This window comes from Ascochyta rabiei, chromosome 4 (genome assembly GCF_004011695.2).
Source record: "Ascochyta rabiei chromosome 4, complete sequence".
Lineage (NCBI taxonomy): Eukaryota > Fungi > Ascomycota > Dothideomycetes > Pleosporales > Didymellaceae > Ascochyta > Ascochyta rabiei.
The window spans coordinates 1,813,635-1,830,738 of NC_082408.1; the positions used below are offsets into that span (position 1 = coordinate 1,813,635).

Here is a 17,104-nt window from a genome sequence, read left to right on the forward strand (position 1 = left end):
AACGGTGAGCCGCATGCCTGTCCTCCAGGTTCCTCGTGGCTTAGTCTGTGCGCCCTTCGCGGACGTATCGGAAGCACGCATGGACGGTCGACTGGATTCTAGCCGGCTGTCGAACGGTCATGCCGTTATTGAAGGAAACCTGCTTCAGGGTCCAGAGCCTCAGCCACACCAGCCATTCGATACGAAGAAATGTGAATTCTGGGGGATCAGCACACCCAGCCACACCATCATCAGCGATGTATCGATTGCGACACGAACATAAAATCACCAAACAGCTAATGATTCACCCAAGAGATCTTCCCACCTAACCCTACTGTGCTGAGAGCACATCTTAAAAGTGCTCACGAGTGTAGATCGGCCCGGAGAACAAGATTGCCACCGATGACGGCTAACAGGCGTGTTCTAGACTTACGCCTCATCTATGGTGTGGCTAGTGAGGCAAAAACTCACTTGACAAAAACATCGTGCACCTCTAGACATGTATAGCGCTGATGTGGTTGCTGCGACTGCTTCTAGTAAGGCATCTAAACTACTTCAACATCAGCAGCAAGGGACCATTCCTTCTTCTTGCCTACTTAGGTCTAGAGCATCGCGGCTCCAGAGCCAAGCCAGTTGCTCGACGGGAAAGCTCGAGAACAGTTCTTGGATCTGATGAGTTTTCGGCAACGCCACCCACCACCGCACAGTATTGCTATGGATGGCGAACCTCGTCGCTGAAACTCCTTGCTTGTATCACATCTGCGTTCTGATCTGGCTTCACAACAGGCGGCCTTGAATGTCGGGTAAGTCATGTGCGCGAGCTAAACTAACTCGTTACAATTCCGACTTGATACTTTGGTACATGTATGATCAGCTTGTAGAGATGCTTCCTGCGAAGGAATGCACCGAAGTGTTTGGAGGAACTACGAGAATGAAAACTCCATGCAAATATCCACCCAATATTACGCATCCCAACGCGTCGCTCGGGGTATCGTGATGCCATAACGCCATACAATGCAATGCGCTACCGAAACAAAGAACAGAAAGAGACTGCTGTGAGAAGAATGTTGACGTTGTGATGTCTTGATGCGTTGATATGTGTGCGGAGGTATGTCTATCGTCTGCGCTTCATGTCGCCATGTGGCTGGTCCGCAGGATCACGAACTCGTTTTCGTCCGTCGTCTCCCCCATTTCCACTTTCACCTCTGCTGCGTCGGTCGCGCTCTTCCCGTCCTGATCCTGATGGGCGAGCCTCGTCGCGAGAGCTGCGATGAGACTTGCTTTCGCGTGGTTCCCGTGGTTCACCCCTTTCGCGTGGTTCGCGAGGCTCGCGTCCCGTTCGGTCTCCTGCTACTTCGCGGCTTGACCGTTCGCCTTCCCGCTCACCATGCCGTCTGCTGCTCTCCCTGTCACTACCCCTCTTTTCGCGACGCTCCCGGTCAGATCCTCGTTCTTGTTCCTGGCCTGCTTCTCCTCGTTGACTCGGCCCATTTCGGCTGCTTCGTTCTTCTGATCGCTTCTCATGATCTCGTTCGCGTCCGGACCGCTCCTCTCGTCTGCCTTCAGTACGACGGCTGCGTGATTCCGATCGTTCATCCAGGGGTTCGCCACCCACCTGCCCCAACGGACCTTGCCTATCGCTCCTAGGATACTGACCTTCGGCTCGAGAGTTGAGTATCGGCGTGTGTTGCGGCGGCGGCATGGGACTATTCATATCGCTCTGTCCATCGCCAGAAGTGTTGGCACGATTGGCACCTCGACCACGTACAGTGACCGGAGAGTTCAGAGTCTGAATGGGCGCGTTCCGCTCGGTGGGTGATGGTGCATTCTGCGTTAGGACGTTGTTAATAGCTCGCAAGGGGTTGGGATTACGTGGTCCTCGGTCATTGTTGAACGCAGGTCCTGTCGGTGGGCCCCTGCCTCCTGGGGAGGGCAAGGACCCTTGAGGCGTCCTACCCGAGCCACGAGGGCCACTTGGCGCGCTTGAAACATCCGTTTGTATAGGTGGAGCGTTGGACCCACTACCACCGAAGTTTGCCTGCAGTCGACTAGGATGTACACCCGGAGGATTTGGGTTCAAATTCGATGCTGCTGGACCTGAAGGGGCGCTTAGTGGTGGTAGCTGGGATGGCGTCTCGCGACGATCACCTGCCTACGTCAGTGGAGGCCAATGATTTTGGGCAGAGGACTGACCACGCGGCCCAGAAGGGACGGGTTCGGAAGGCGCATTAAGCCTACCGTAGTTGGGGTCCTGCGCTTGAACGTACGATTGGCGTGAAGACTGTGAAGGCTGGAACATCTCGCGAGAACCGCGAGACGAACCCGGCATCTCAGTCCGAACAGACTCATTCTGCGGCCTACGAGGACCCGTAGGCGTGCTGTTGACACTCATTTCGTCCCGGCGGTCACGATTCGAAGGGGGTGCGTGGGGAGGTATTCGCTCCTCCCGATGATCATAAGGAATTTCGTGACGGACGTGTTGAGGTGGCGGGCCGCCATCGTCCCCACGACGATCATCTCCCCTTCTAGGAGACTGCGGACGCGGTCCTCTCTCGCGACGGCTGTCGCGGTCAGATCGAGGGGACTCGTGCCTGGGAGGTCCCGCTTCGTTGATTAGAGCAGCACGCGCTGGATTGACTGCAGGATCTATCAAAGCTGCACGAGCCGGATTGATTGCAGGGCCATCGGTGGCTGTCGACAGATTGGTAGGCGGTTGTCGCGAGATTGGTGCTTCTGCCCTGTCCGGGGCTTGGTGCCTGCCAGACGACGGCAAGTCACGTTGGTGCGAGGAGTACTCTTGCGACAGGTTTGAGTTTGAGGATGTCCTTCTGGGCTCCATGACAGGTACCACAGGATGCCCCCGGTGGTCGAGTCGCTCTCGATGGTCTCTGGCTTCTCTCGGATCTCTAGGCTCCCACTGAGGAGGCCCACGGATAGGGGGACCCCTAGCTTCCCTTGGCGGCGCTCGCATGGCTCGCTCATCGTACTCCCTAGGGTCTCTGCCATAATCACGGCGTTCTACAGGACCGGGGCCCCTCTCAGGGGTTCTGCCACCAGGCATAGGTCGGTCGCGAGGATCGCTCGGGCGCTCAAGACGCCCATAGTCGTTATGAGGCGGCCGGCTGTCGTGTCGGCCATGGGGAGGGCCGTAATCGGACTGACGGTCAGAGGGGCGAGGTCTGTGAGGTTGAGAATCTGGTCTAATGGGCAAAGCATGAGAGGATCTGCCCATTGGAGGGCCTTGGCTCGGCGTGGCCCTGCTGTCCATTCGAGAAGGTCCGGAAGAGGCATGGGCAGATGGGACAGGTGTGCCCCTAACAGGTGTATTGTCACCCCGCTCTTGCTGCGATGGAGTAGAGTCCCTAACATCAGGCTCTTTGGTACTTGCCTGAGAAGAAGAGTCCCTATCGCTAGGACGAACTGCTGATGTTGCTGGCGTTGAACCTCGCTTCTGGGCGTTGTCGTCGGGGCTGTCTGTAGGTAGTGGCGTCTCATTGTTTCTTGGGAAATGAGCGAGTGCTATTTGTGTGTCGGATAGGCTGACTTACGATTCGTTTCTGGACTTGAACACAGGCGCGCTGGCGTTAAGCTTTGTTGCAGGAGCGTCTTTCGGTTGCGGTGTCTGAGAGTCGGCTTTGCTGGCGCCGTTGGTGGCTTCCGGTGGGGCAGGAATCTTTGGTGTATCAGTACGCTGGTATGGCCGAGTGTTGCTGGTGCGACTCACATTACGGTACTGCCATTCTGTCCGCCAGTGAGCTTTGCCTTGCTTGAATATCCGGAATGTCGATTGCGCGGAGATCTTAAGGTCATCCCTTTCGTCGTTTTTAGCAATGTGCTCCAGTGGTGTTTGGAGCTCGTCACGCATGGTGTCAACCTTAGGAAAGCTTGAAGAGATGGCGTTCAACACACTGATCGCATTGCGAACCTCTGTGTACTTGCCGCTTTCAATGCAAGTCTTGAGCGCGCTGAACAAAGCCTTGTGCCACTTGAAGGACACTTGACAGAAGTCATTGTAGTCAAGATGAGTCTCTGGGTTGCGATCGGCATCAAACTTTCTGCCAAATCCAGGCAATTGCCTATCCGCGCCGTACGCGAACTTGACATAGGCATCGTGCTTGTTGTCATGCCACTTCTGAAGCTCTCGAAGAACATCATTGAGAAACCGACCGAAGTTTTTCGACTCTTCTTCCGAGTACATGCCGATGATACAGCTGAGCTTGTTGGTGGAAAAGAGAAGGTCGAGCAGCTTGATTGTACGGAACCCAGGCACTCCAGAGCTGTGCATGAAATGTAGCATAGCGGAAGTGTATTGCGCATCGTGCAGAGACATGCGGCTGCGGGGGATGAAGCAGTCCTGCAACAGGGCCAAGTGAAGAGCGTCAGATCGAGGACCGACCATAGGCACGTCTGCGAACCACTTGCTCATTTCGACCCGCAACTGATCCTGAGTAGCCTTGGCGATCTTCGCAACAGCGTCTCGCTCCTTGCTTAGCTTCGCGATCTCTTCTTTTGCGCGTCGCTGTTCTGGCGTGTCCTGCTTAGGAATGCGCGAGTTGTATCGACGGTCTGCGTGCGTAGGGGCGGCTTTTTGTTGCCAATTCTGGATCGTCTCGCGGTATCGATCTCTAATACCATTCTGATCGACGTCGGGAAGAGACAATTGCCAGAATGTGACATAGAACGACAGGCAAGGATGATCTGCAAAAGACTCGGGCAGTACTGCTCTCAACTGTTCCGTTACTCTTTCGATCTCGGGATTCGAAAGACCGGCCATAGTCGTTCCCACCAAAACGCCCTCGGATTCAGTCTTAGCGGCCTCGTTCATCTCAACATCTCCAGGCGCACTAGAGGCACCATCGCCTACAGCGGTAGAGGGAGTAGCAGTGCTGTTGACTGCTGTGCTCTCTGCTCCTCCCATTGCGATGTCTCCACTGTTGCTCCGGTTTTTGGTATCTGAAGACCTGTCTTGTTGCTCAACCCTGAAAGAGTTTGCTTTCGCAGCTATGCTTGCACGGCAAATGGTGAAAGCAATAGTTGGGTCCACGCCATAATCAGAGATCATTTCGATCAAACCTGGGAAAGCGCTGTCGAAATCTTCCTCCGAGAAGTAGGCGCGAAGGAATTCGAGATATTGAAAGAGGTTCGAATGCAGTTTATCAGCGTTGAAGAAGACCACTTTGTCAGGAGCATCAAGCTGATCATCGCGATGAATGAAAGCCTCGACATGCTGTGCCAGCGCGACCAGAATCTGCGGCGCCAGGTCTCTGTCCTTCAGGCATTTTGCTAATCGCTTGGCCGAGGTAACAGCCTGATGACGATTGTCCGCAAGGTTGTGCTGCAGGGTGTATGCGCGAAGGACTGGCCCTGCACTCAACGAAAGGACGGTGGATTCCGAGAGTGAGCCGGTGGCTGCGATACCACCCATCCATTTAACCATCTGCTCGAGGACGTCGAGCATGTACAGCTCACCCGAAGATTGTAGAAGCTGGTGTGTCGTGTATTGCAAAACCGGGGTCGGATCCAGCAGGGTGTATCTCTGGTAGGCTCTGCCAATGAACAAAGACAGGTTGGTAAGCCAGCCTTGGGCGAACATGCCATCGCCCTTTTTTCCTTCTTTGTTAGGATTCGTGAGGGTGGTAACGAGGGTCCAAGTCAGAACGTCATACCCGAGGAAGGTGATGTATTTGCTGCACTCCACAAGGGCGTCGATCATATTTGGATAGCTAATAAGTCGCGTGACAATGTTCTTGAAGACGATTCCAGGATTGGAATAAGAAATCTTGGCAATCCTGCGTCCGGACTCCTTGGTGTTTGTAGCCGTGACTTTGTTCAATTCCTTACTCGTTGCGTGTTGCACCTTTTTGAAGAACTGTCTGAAGATTGGTTTGCTGGCTCCCTTGACTTGCCATTGTTCGTATATGGTAAAGCGTGTTGCGGTGTCGAACTGCTTGAGAAGCTCCCATACTTCATTCACGACACCCGGGTTCTGACCAGTGAAAGAGAGCGTTGGAGTGAGGAAAGTTGTCGAGAATCTGATCCAGCGCTGTCGGTTTGCATCTGATGGGTTATTTGCAAAGTCTTTTCTCGCTATGCGTGCGATTTTTGTCAAAAGAACAGTATCTTTGCCGCACTCGGGGCCTACCAACCCAAGCAAGGTGGTACACAGTTTGATCACGTCGTCGACGTCTTGGCAAACAGGTACATTGTCAGCCCAGTCTTCCCAGTAGAATCGATAATCGACACCATCGCCTGCATCTTTCTGATCTGGTTTAGGCCATCGAAGTGTTCGTCGGGGTGTGAAATCGCTTGGGCGGGAAAGGCCTCGAGAAACGGCGCCTTTTGTTACGACTGGAATCTGCTCTGGGGAGATAGGCCTTGCTGCTTCGTAGACTTTGCTGATTGAGTGATGGGCTAGACGAGACATAAGTTCAAGTAGGTCCGGGTAGACCTCCAGTAACCAAGGATGGAGGCCAAGGATAAACAAGGCTTCAGGCAAAGCGCCAATGCAGAGCAAACTTTTAAGAAGTTGGTACTTCTGATCAGCTGGCTCTGGCAGTGGGGGCTTCGCATCTGTGGCTTCGCTGGGTTTTCCAGGAGTGCCGCTCTCAGACTCGGGCCTTGTGGATTTGTCGGCTTCTCTGAGGCGGCTTACGGCAGGCGGTCCTTGTATAGTGTCGTCCGAGAGCACTGACAGTGTCAATGCATTGTCTTTTCCGCTCTCCTTCTCTTCCTTCTCCCTCTTAGCTTCTATCAGCTTCCGTTTGTGAGCGGACATTTCGCTCTCTGGTGGATACAGATGTGGATAAAGATCTAGAATCGAGATAAATCCCACTTTGACGAGAAGGGCAGCCAGGTGGATTAGGTTGTCGGGGAGGAAATCTGATGCGTCGCGAGCATCAGACGCGTAGAATTGCAACTTGAAGCCAAGAAGCTGAGCAGCGGTATCATTACCCGAAGGCGGCAATGTCCCGGTTTGCAACATCCAGTCATCTGCCCATTTCCGTGCAGCTTGTTGATCGGAAAGAGTAGCGCCCTCTGCATGGATTTTCTCGTCTCTCGGCCTGTTGTTCGCAGTGATACGTCGAGCGCCAAGCTCGAAAAAGACCTCGATGCCCTTCCCGGCTCGTGAAGCTTCGAGCTCTCCAACACGGTCCCAAAACTTGCGGTCTCGGCGTTCACGTAGCTGCAGTTGTTGAAGCTTCTCCTCCTCAGAGTGATACCACAACGGTGATTCTGGTTGGGCCCAGTTTGGAAGTGTCGATACTTCCGGCTCCTCCCACTCGATACCCTCCAGTCCCCGCTGCTCTGGCCACCATGCGCTGCAGCGAAGTAGCTTGACGAAGAACTTTCCATGCTTGACGAGTAAATTGGCAAAGACATCGAGTGTCACGTCGAGAACTCTGCCAATGTCCAAGTCGAATGCGCCAATGAGAGCATTCACTCGCTGGTATGTTTCACTAACGACTTCGTGACTCGGTGGCTCGCTGTTGACTGTAGTAAAGTATTCGGTCATGAGCTTCGAATAGCCCTCGGTCTCTTCGCGAAGGAGATTGTAATTCGATTGGCGGTAGAGAGCGTGTGTGGCTTTGCGGACGGCCATCTTCCCGAAGCTTCCACGGACCAGCTCAAGATGTTTCAGTAAGTTGATATCGAGTTCGGAGCGCATTCGCCCGACATCGATATCCGTTGCCATGAGCATAGGCCGTACCAAAGTCTGCTTGTGTTCGTTCTCTGTCAAGGAGCTGAGCGTGTCGAGGAAGGTGGATACGGGGTCTACCGACTCGTTTGGGGGTGCAGCGACAATGTCTCGAACCAACGATCCCAGCTCGCCTGAGCTCAACAGGCGATCCATCGACGCCTCGATGATCTCGTGGAATACGACGGATAGCGTAAAGACATCGCCTTTACGCTGGGCCGTCAGCGCAGCTTGGACAACTGCTTGTCGTGCTTCATTGTTCCATTTGGCAACGCGTTGGGGCGTCAGGTACTCGTTGCTCTCTGGTACTTCGCGCGTCGGCGCTGAGGGCAGAGAGACTGGGTCCTTGGATGGTGCTGGATTAGATGGTGCCGGAGCAGATGGCGCCGGAGCAGATGGCGCCGGAGCAGATGGCGCCGGCTGAGCAGGTCTAGGCGGATGGGGTGCGCCTACTGTTGGGGATCTGGCTGGTGGAGAAGCATACGCGACGCTGGGACTTTGTGGTACGCTGTAACCGCCACGGCCTCCTCCGCCCATCCCCGCTCCTCCCCTGCTTTGCCGCCTGTCTCCACCTCCTCGTCCGCCACGTGGGCTGTTCTGGTGTTGAGTATGCGCGAGTGGTAGATTCTGTGGTCGGTGCGGCGACGGTCGCGGGCTATCGTCGTAGGAGAAGGTGCGGTCGCCACGCTTTCGTTTCGGACCAGGAGCCATTTTGGATGTCTCTGGTGGTCGCGAGACCGGCGAAGGGAAAGGACTGGATTAGTGTTCGCAGAACATGCACGGCGCCGCGAGAGCTCGTGAGATAGCGTGGGCTTCGTTCCTGGTAGGTGCAAGCGCACGACGGGTGCGACAAGGGACACTGTTTGTAGTTGCGAAACCGCGTAAGGGCGGAGTCAGCAACGTGACAAAGAAATGCTGTCGCGATGCGGTGGACGCGGCTGAGTTTGCGGTCATAGACACTTTGTCACGGAAGCTCAAGCCGCGAGCGTTCGCTAGCTTAGAGAGCGCTGCCAAGGCTACCCCACAGAACTGCTCCAACGCCGAACGCCGCCGTTCACTTGGTTCACAGCACAATCATACATAGGGACATGTCTCGAGTCTGGCATACAACGAAGTGTCAACACACAGAATGAGTTCATGTCTCGCACGATGAGAATATGGTTTCTGGCAGGAAAATAGAAAGTCATTGTGACTGCCATCAAGGCGAAGCTATCCAAGGCCCCAAAAGCGCAGGAGCGACCGTACCCAGCCCAACATCAACTATCCAAATGCATACCACCTAAGCAGCAGCACTAACAGCGTGAGCTGTGGCCTTGCGCTCGTTCTCAAGAACAGCCTCCAGGATACCAGTAGCACCCTGGCCGGCCTTCATTTCCTTCAACACAGTGTCGACGCCAAGCTGCTCGTCGGTCCACAGAGGAAGCTCTTCGGCCTTGTTGGCCTCGCCAACGCCAATGAAGCCACCCTCAGCAGCCCACTCGCTGGTGCGCTTGATACCGAGCTGCTTCCAAACAGCGTCGAATGCCTCGACCAGGTGCTCTCGGTATTCGCGTACGTGGCCGGGGGTCGGGGTGACACGCAGACGCTCCTGGCCAACAGGCACGGTGGGGTAGTTGATGGCCTGCACGTAGATACCCCAGTCCTCAAGGAGGAGATCGGAAGCCTTCCTGGCGGTCTCTGCGTTTCCAACCAAGACTGGCACAATGTGGCTAGGGTTGGGGATTACAGGAATGTCCCGGGCATTCAATTCATCCTTCACTGCACGCGTGTGCAGCTGCTGGAGACGCCTGTCACCCTGGTAGCTGGACTGGTACTCAATCGCGGTCTTTGCGCCAGCCATAGTCGCCGGGGGGAGCGAAGTGGTGAAAATAAACCCAGGTGCAAGAGACCTGATGGTGTCCACAAGCTTGGCAGAACCTGCAATGTAGCCGCCAACACAGCCGTATGCCTTTCCAAGCGTGCCGGTGATTATGTCGATGCGGTCCATGACTGTGCCCCGAGGCTTGCCGGCCTTGTGAGCTTCGTAGTCGAGGTGCTCCGCTACACCGGCACCGTGCGATCCATACATGCCAACGGCGTGTACCTCATCCAAGAATGTGATGGCGCCGTACTTCTCTGCAAGGTCGCAGATCTCCTCGATAGGGCCAATGGAGCCGCACATGCTGTAGACGCTCTCAAACGCAATGATCTTGGGGTATTCAGCGGGGATTGAAGCTAGCTTGGCCTCAAGATCAGCAACGTCGTTGTGCTTGAAGACCATCTTCTTCGCGCCAGAATGACGGATACCCTGAATCATCGAAGCGTGGTTCAGGCTATCCGAAAGGATGACACAGTTGGGCATCTTGCTGCCGAGGGTCGCAAGAGTGGCATCGTTTGCGACGTAGCACGAAGAAAAAACCAAAGAAGCCTCCTTCGAGTGGAGCTTCGCAATGGTATCTTCCAGTGCCACTGCATGCTGGTTGTGGCCAGAAATGTTCCTGGTGCCTCCAGCACCAGCTCCGTAGCTATCAAGCGTCTCGTGCATCGACTTCAGCACGGCCGGGTTGCGGCCCATGCCGAGATAGTCGTTGGAGCACCATACGGTGACCTTGTCCTCAGGCGACTCCTTATGGGCGCGGGGAAACTCCTTGGCCAGTCGGTTGATGTTGTTGAAGTAGCGGTAGGACTTGTCCTTGTGCTTTCTGTCCAGTTCGGCCTCATAGTATGCCTCGTAATCGAAGTGTGCGGACTTGGCGTTGCCGACGTTGGCGGATTTGGCAATGGCTGACTTCGTCGCTGCAGGAGGGAAGGGGATCGGGCCTGCACTTTGGGTCAGCTCTTTCGCGACTTGAATGATTGGTGTTGGTCGAAGAATCGCCATGTGGCGCTGATGACGTAGAGGACTCCAACACCGTCCGAAGGTCAATCCGTACCTTGCTGGCCGCGAACGCGCTCTATCTCGACGTGAGCCTCTTTGTGCGCAGTCGTGTGCAACTTGGCGCGATTGACACGGGAGTGGTAAGCGCGGACACCGCCGAAAGCACCAGCGAGGGCGCTGTTGCCGGTACGGGCGCTCTGGACGGCAAGTGCCTTGCCCATGATGGGACAGCGCTTGCCAAGCACCTGCAAGTTCGACATGCTTCCAGCGCTGGGGGAGACATCGTGGCTGGCGGCGGTGGTCGAGAGCGAGCGAAGCGTGGCGGGGGACGTCTTGTGGAGGAACGGGCACATGGTCCTCGACTGGCGGAGAAGAGCCTCCATGATGGTCAATGGCAGAAAGGGGCAAGGTTTTGACGGTTGCGTGGAATTTGTCACCGTCAGAGTGAGGGTGAGGGTGAGGGTGAGGGTGAGGGTTAGGGAGAAGTAGGAGAAGAAGTAGGAGAAAGGTTGGAGCCGTGTGAGGATGCGCGGACACAAATCATTTCATACGCGGATTTGAGAGCCAGACTAAGCGGCCGGGCGCGGCATCAAATGGAAGAGCATTCATTGGCCACATGCCGCTTAGTATGCCGACACCAACATCGATCATGGTTTCATTGCTCTGACGGCTGATGGCTTGCACGATCCGCGTGAGGGGTACCGGAGCCTGTCTCTCAGCTCTTGGTGCTGGAACCAGAGGTGCTGTTGACCCTGAGGGCATTTGTACGACGGCCCGACGGGGCCCACTGCTCGAACATCAAACCTCAGGCCAGCTGGTTACAAACCACAAAACACAACACAGACAAAGTGCAAAGGTACAGAAACGGTGCGTGAGCAGCTCATGCACCGGGTAGCAATCATGCACGCCTGCGATCAGACTGTCGTCGGCCACAAGGGCCTCGTTGCCATAGTCCATGTACTCCGTAGCCAGCCTCGGAACCCTTGCTGCCCGTACCACTGCTCAGTACAGTCATGATCAGCGCCACCACTCAAGCCATTTCGCGTGTCAGATCGCTGTTCATTGGCTAACAGCAGCACTACAGCCCATGGTACAGGCGCTCGTTCTTCCGCATTTGGCTCCGTACCAGCCTCGGTCAGTGACAGCACTTCCGTTACTTCTCGCACAGATCGTCGACGCTTGAAACAAACCGTAGAAGACCTTTCTACAAGACAATTGCACGGGTGCACGGCGTGTGTCGGCAAGATGCCGACGCTCGGGGAAAAGATGCCGCAAAATTCTGGCCAGTGGTGTGACAATATAGACGTAAAGTAAAGTCAGCAACCGTGGCCAGGCCTGAGCAAGCGCGGAGAGTGGGGTCTTCTCAGCTCGTGCGAACACTATAGTTGGCGATGGGAAATGCGACCGAGATCGCACGACTTCTGTGTACCTGTCTCACTCCAACCAAAGAGCTTTTGCTTGCTGACTACCTCCGCTGCACGCCTTGTCCTGTGCGTGGCTGTCAACCCTAAATACAGCGTCTTTTTATGTCTACTAGATTAGAGTCACTAGCGTAACAATACTCTCTAGGTTATCTTGCACTGGAAAGACACAATATACCCGGGTTTTTCAATCTAAGAAGCTAGACAGCCTACATATTTTTACGTGAATTCCATCTTGTATTGTATATTTCCATCTGCTAAGAGAGGGTTTCAAGGGACAGAACTAATGTTCAACGAGATTCAGGCCCCCTACATGCTGGTAAGATGCTTGAAGTAGGCTCTGCTCACAAGCCACTGCCAAGCCCACTTACACTACTTTCGCCTGCTACCACACTCCGGAGCAGTGAGCGCAGTACGTCATGACCAACTTCCGCTGTGCCATTGCATAGTCACAAAATTGTCAGATACCATTCCAGTGTGCTGGAGCACCTAGTAGCAACCATTTAATGTGACGCATTCATCTTTGTAAAGGCTGCGGGAGTGGCTCGTCGTCATCGGATAGTTCAATAATTTCAGCCTGCGAAGGCTGCATCGGATTGCTGAGTGCTGCATGGCTAAAGGTCGTGCTGAAAACTGTACTGACGTAGTCGCAGAAGGTTGTAGGATCTGCCGAATCTCTTCGCAGACATCTCGCCAGTTTCTCGAGTTGCAGCTTCGATAGGTCCTCTGAGAGGTAATTACCGCAAAACCACCAGCACAGAAACAGCTTGGTGAAAGTAACGATCTTGGGCAAATCCTGCGGTAGGACGCCCGGCATCCTGGCATCACCGCAGAGAAGCATGTCGACACAAGCTGGAATCTCTCGAATCATGTTCGCTCTGCCGACATTCTGTAATCTCTGTCTTATCATCTCTCTCTGTGTTGAGCTGAGGTCGCATATTGCTTTGGACACGACGCGCTTTCGATCTTGTGTGTCCGTTAGCTGAGGCCAGCTCCAACGGCTCACAGTGGCAACGGAGGCGTGCTCAGGTGCACTTCCAAGCGGTGTTCCTGGGCGCATAGTGGTGAACACAACCGCTGACGCCACAGGGCTTGGGATCTCAACGATGTCAGCAGATATGGGCTCTGGCACTAGAGAGTGAGTCTGACGACCATGCCCTCGTCTTTCGTTACTTCGTGCAGGCATTGCAGAGCTATCTTTCAACACTTCATGATCAGTCTCGGGGTCAGACGAGTCTGAAGGAGTACCAAGGTCGATAACCTCAAATGGCGAACTTCGCCCCTGCAACCGCCCGAAGAGCTGAGTAGCAGGTAGAAGTGCGTTATTAGAAACGACAGAGTCTCCATCCCGCAGTTCATTGCCACTGTCGGCATCTGAAGATGCATCATATATGGATGCAAGCCAGTTCGCTCGCTCAAATAGCTCCACAGTGACCTCCAGATTTCTGCATTTCTGGCAAACAAAGTTAGGAAGATTCACCGTTTCGCTTGTGTCAGCACATACCATCTTGACTCCTGCAACTGCGTCGCCCGGATCCTTCGAAATCTCGTCACACAGCCTGTCGAGGCGTTGCCGATAGTACTCTGCTTCTAGTTGGTACTTTTCGACTAGTACGTCTTGTCGTCCGGCAGCTTGTGCTTCTTTCCTCATGGCGACTGTGTCATAGACAACGAGTGCTTCGCTCTCTCCTGTCTCATATTTGTGCTCCGTCTCACCTTTACCTGGCTCCCAGGCATTCGTGTATACTTCGATGCATTCGTTGATGATCTCGGTGACTCGGTCACTGCTCAATTTGCTAGGTCTGGGCGTGGAATCCTCAGCTGGTGAGTCGTCTTGATCCTCGCTTTCGTGGTCCATCTCTTCCATGACCTCGGAAAGATAATTGTCCACGTGAGAATAATGGTCGTCTTCTCCAAGGTCCTCTAGCTCAACTATGCTGGTATCTTCAGCTTGCCACTTTGCCAGGTAGTCCCAGTTCCCGAGAGGAGCCTGCGATGGTGCATTATACGCACTACTGGGCTCTGCGTTTTCCAGCTGCGGATATGCTGTCGAGGGTGCTAGCGTGTGATTGATTGGAGCTATTCTCCTTCGCTTGCGGCCATCAGGATTGTGCTCGCCCATGCTGTCGGACGTCTCTGGAGGGCAGTCATTAGCTAGCTGTAGAGCTCGCCCGCCCGCCGTCGGAGTCGGCCAGGACATTTCAGTAGGCTATGGCATGAGTGTTGGAAGGCGACGACCGCGACTCGCGTAAGATCGTTGCCGTGATGTCGAATCTGTGCGACTAGGGTATATCGGGGTCGGACACGGCACAGTCACGCAATGATCAGTCTGGATAAGCTGTAGTCGCGTACGCCGACCTAGGAGTAAGCTATTGGCAACAAAAGCTAAGCGGCGACGACGCGAATAAGTGGATCCAGGCGCGCGGTCATGTGAGCCTCATTGCGAGATGCGTCGGCCCTTGGTCCAAGGCGTTTAGATTGACTATGTTAAAGCACACAGACTACCAGAATCGAATTCAGAACAGTTTTGCTCTCTCGCCAAGCGGGGCAAACAGGACACTGGCATTGATGGTGATTGTCGTGGTGACGCTAGATGTCGTGCGAGCTTCGGCGGAACGAATTCGTTAGCGCGGGGAAAGCATTTGTCAGGTACCTACCTTCACAACCTTTGATCCTCGCAACGGTGCTAGCCACAGCAAACGAATGCGCAGCGACAGTCATGGCCTCAACATCGCATACAGACTATCCCCCTGAGCTTACAGCCGAAGAGCAAAACTTCATCTTTACAGAGCTCAAAGACTGGTCGATAGCTCATGGCCTGGCCGTTCGCCCAGCTCCCTCCTTCGTCCAGCAATCTCAGGATCCTTCAGGTGTACTCGCAACAACAGCACCAGTCACAGTGTTCCCTAGCTTGTTTCCACGTACTTGCTTTGAAGATGGTCTGTCGATACAGAGAGCCTACAACGAACTGTATTCTGCCATAGCAAGAGACGAGCAATGGCTGCAGGGCATCGTCGAAGAGCTAGTCGATGTTGACGACTTCGTCGCAAAGCTGTGGCAGACTCACCTTGCTGTGAAGAAAGAGGGTTATGTCCAAGACGTATCACTTGGTCTTTTTCGTTCGGATTACATGGTTCACGAGGATCCGTCTCAGAGCAACCCTGCGCCTGGTCTGAAGCAAGTTGAGTTCAACACCATCGCATCTTCGTTTGGTGGATTGTCGTCTCAGGTGTCTGCGTTGCACAGGTACCTCCTGTCGCTAGGTGCATATCCTTCTTCGACCTCTTCCATCATCAAAGCAGATGCTCTCAGACAAAGTCAGTCTACGTCACAACTAGCAAGGGGGCTTGCAGCTGGACACAAGGCCTATGGAGAATCCAGAACCAGGCGTCCCTTGTGCGTTCTCTTTGTTGTACAAGACCCGGAACGGAACGTCTTCGACCAGAGACATCTGGAATACGCCTTACTAGAAGAGAATGGTGTACGATCCTTTCGACTGCCCTTCGGAAGGACATTAGAGCACACCAAACTCGATGGAAATCGGACATTAGTATACAGTCCGCCTCACTCTTCTTCGACGTCGTATGAAGTGACTACCATTTACTTCCGGGCAGGATACTCACCCGACGACTACGTGAAGGAAGAGGACTGGGCAGCGCGACTACATCTCGAGAAGAGCAGGGCGATCAAATGCCCAAGTGTACTGACTCAACTCGCTGGGTGCAAGAAAGTTCAACAAGTTCTGGCGACCCCTCAGTCACCCCACTTGAAGCGCTTTCTGCCCGACGACCAGGTTGCGTCACGGTTACTAGAAACTTTTGCGCCTATCTACCCGCTTGACAACAGCAATGCAGGCAAGGAAGCGAAGAAGCTTGCGACTGATCCATCGTCAGCGGCTCGATTTGTCCTGAAACCTCAACGCGAGGGAGGCGGCAACAACATCTATCGCAAAGCGATCCCTCCGTTTCTGGAGAAGCTTCCCGAGACACAATGGCCAGCATACATTCTGATGGAGATGATCGAACCGCCACCCCTTCGCAACGCTATCATCCGTAACGGGGTGCTGGAAAGGGGTGGTGTCATATGCGAACTGGGCGTGTACGGAGTCTGCCTTTGGCGAGACGGCTCCGGAAAGAATCAAAAAGGCGAAATTCTGGAGAACTTCGATGCAGGATATCTTCTCCGCACCAAGGGGGATCAAAGTGAAGAAGGAGGAGTGGCCGCAGGGTTCGGGGCGGTGGACAGCTGCTGCTTGGTTGAGAGCTGAGGTCAGGTCGTTGGGAGAGCGGCTCGGTTGCAAGTCCGGGCCTGATAGATGGGAACCAACTCACCGACGCAATACACAGAGTTCAAGGCGTGCTCTACCCCTACCACTTGGTTGTGAGGGACCTCATCGATATTATTTTGTCTCTTTTCACACGCGCTTACATCGAAGCATTGGTTGTTGTCTGGATTCCGCAGAACCAGCCAAAGTTGTACCGAGCTTCAATGAACGAGGGTTGACCAGCCTGTTCCCATCGGTTCGTGTCTGATACGAAAAGCAACGGGCGGCTAGTGTGCAGCCTGCTGGAAACCAAGAAGCTTGTACAGTCTCACTTTACAGCCACGCCTTTGCGTCTGTTCTGTCAGACCCAGCACTCCTCTGAAAATCTCATCACCACCATTGTAGCATACATATGGTTCTCGAGGGTACATCGTGTGACGCGCAGAAATGTTACTATTGCCAATTTGCGGGATCCACTCCCATGAAACCGGAATAGGAGAACGTGCCATCTGAGGTACAATTGGTACCACCATCGCCAAAACGCTGCCAAAGAACTTGACAGCGGGATGCAAGGTGCAGTGAGACAGTGGCAGCAAACAAGACTTGTGTCTAAACGTTTGGACACGACCTACGGATCCCACACCAGCAGCTCGAAGGGAGCCAGCATTTGCACCAAGTCACAGAGCCTAGCATCGCGAACGGATGGCCTTCACCAACTTCGTCTCCGGGCGTCAATTAAACTCAAAACTAGACCCCCGGCCTTCGGAACGAGCAGATCAGTGCGTGCACGCCGCGGCGATCCGTCTGTGCTAGTCGATGCCTCCTCGCTTGGACAAGCAGAATCAGGATTTTGCGATATCAAGTCAGATGGCAGGGTGCTTTTTCTC

General features: G+C 54.3%; 4 protein-coding genes across 5 annotated transcripts, besides 2 other annotated features; 1 reads left to right on the forward strand and 3 right to left on the reverse strand.

Annotated features, from left to right (window-relative positions):
- Positions 1-1,093: 1,093 nt before the first annotated feature.
- EKO05_0003028 (THO2 plays a role in transcriptional elongation) lies at positions 1,094-8,386 on the reverse strand (the record flags this gene model as incomplete). Of its 2 annotated transcripts, XM_059636076.1 has the most annotated exons (4): positions 1,094-2,127; positions 2,173-3,479; positions 3,528-3,652; positions 3,704-8,386. In XM_059636076.1, 4 exons carry the CDS (start codon positions 8,384-8,386, stop codon positions 1,094-1,096), a joined length of 7,149 nt encoding a protein of 2,382 aa, XP_059492059.1. The 2 variants fall into 2 exon arrangements, with proteins under 2 accessions (XP_059492059.1, XP_059492058.1); XM_059636075.1 differs by having other exon boundaries at positions 1,094-3,479.
- Positions 8,199-8,260: a tandem repeat.
- Positions 8,387-8,954: 568 nt separating the features above from the next.
- EKO05_0003029 (5-aminolevulinate synthase) lies at positions 8,955-10,915 on the reverse strand (the record flags this gene model as incomplete). The annotated part of the gene is made up of 2 exons (XM_038937900.1): positions 8,955-10,474; positions 10,588-10,915. 2 exons carry the CDS (start codon positions 10,913-10,915, stop codon positions 8,955-8,957), a joined length of 1,848 nt encoding a protein of 615 aa, XP_038801593.1.
- Positions 10,916-10,976: 61 nt separating this feature from the next.
- Positions 10,977-11,013: a tandem repeat.
- A 1,457-nt stretch (positions 11,014-12,470) lies between these two features.
- EKO05_0003030 (uncharacterized protein) lies at positions 12,471-14,075 on the reverse strand (the record flags this gene model as incomplete). Its single annotated transcript, XM_038937924.2, has 2 exons — positions 12,471-13,406; positions 13,458-14,075. The coding sequence occupies 2 exons, from the start codon at positions 14,073-14,075 to the stop codon at positions 12,471-12,473; spliced, it is 1,554 nt and encodes a 517-aa protein (XP_038801594.2).
- Positions 14,076-14,672: 597 nt separating this feature from the next.
- Positions 14,673-16,220, forward strand: EKO05_0003031 (Glutathione synthase; the record flags this gene model as incomplete). Its single annotated transcript, XM_038945198.1, has 1 exon — positions 14,673-16,220. One exon carries the CDS (start codon positions 14,673-14,675, stop codon positions 16,218-16,220), a length of 1,548 nt encoding a protein of 515 aa, XP_038801595.1.
- Between the last annotated feature and the right edge of the window lie 884 nt (positions 16,221-17,104).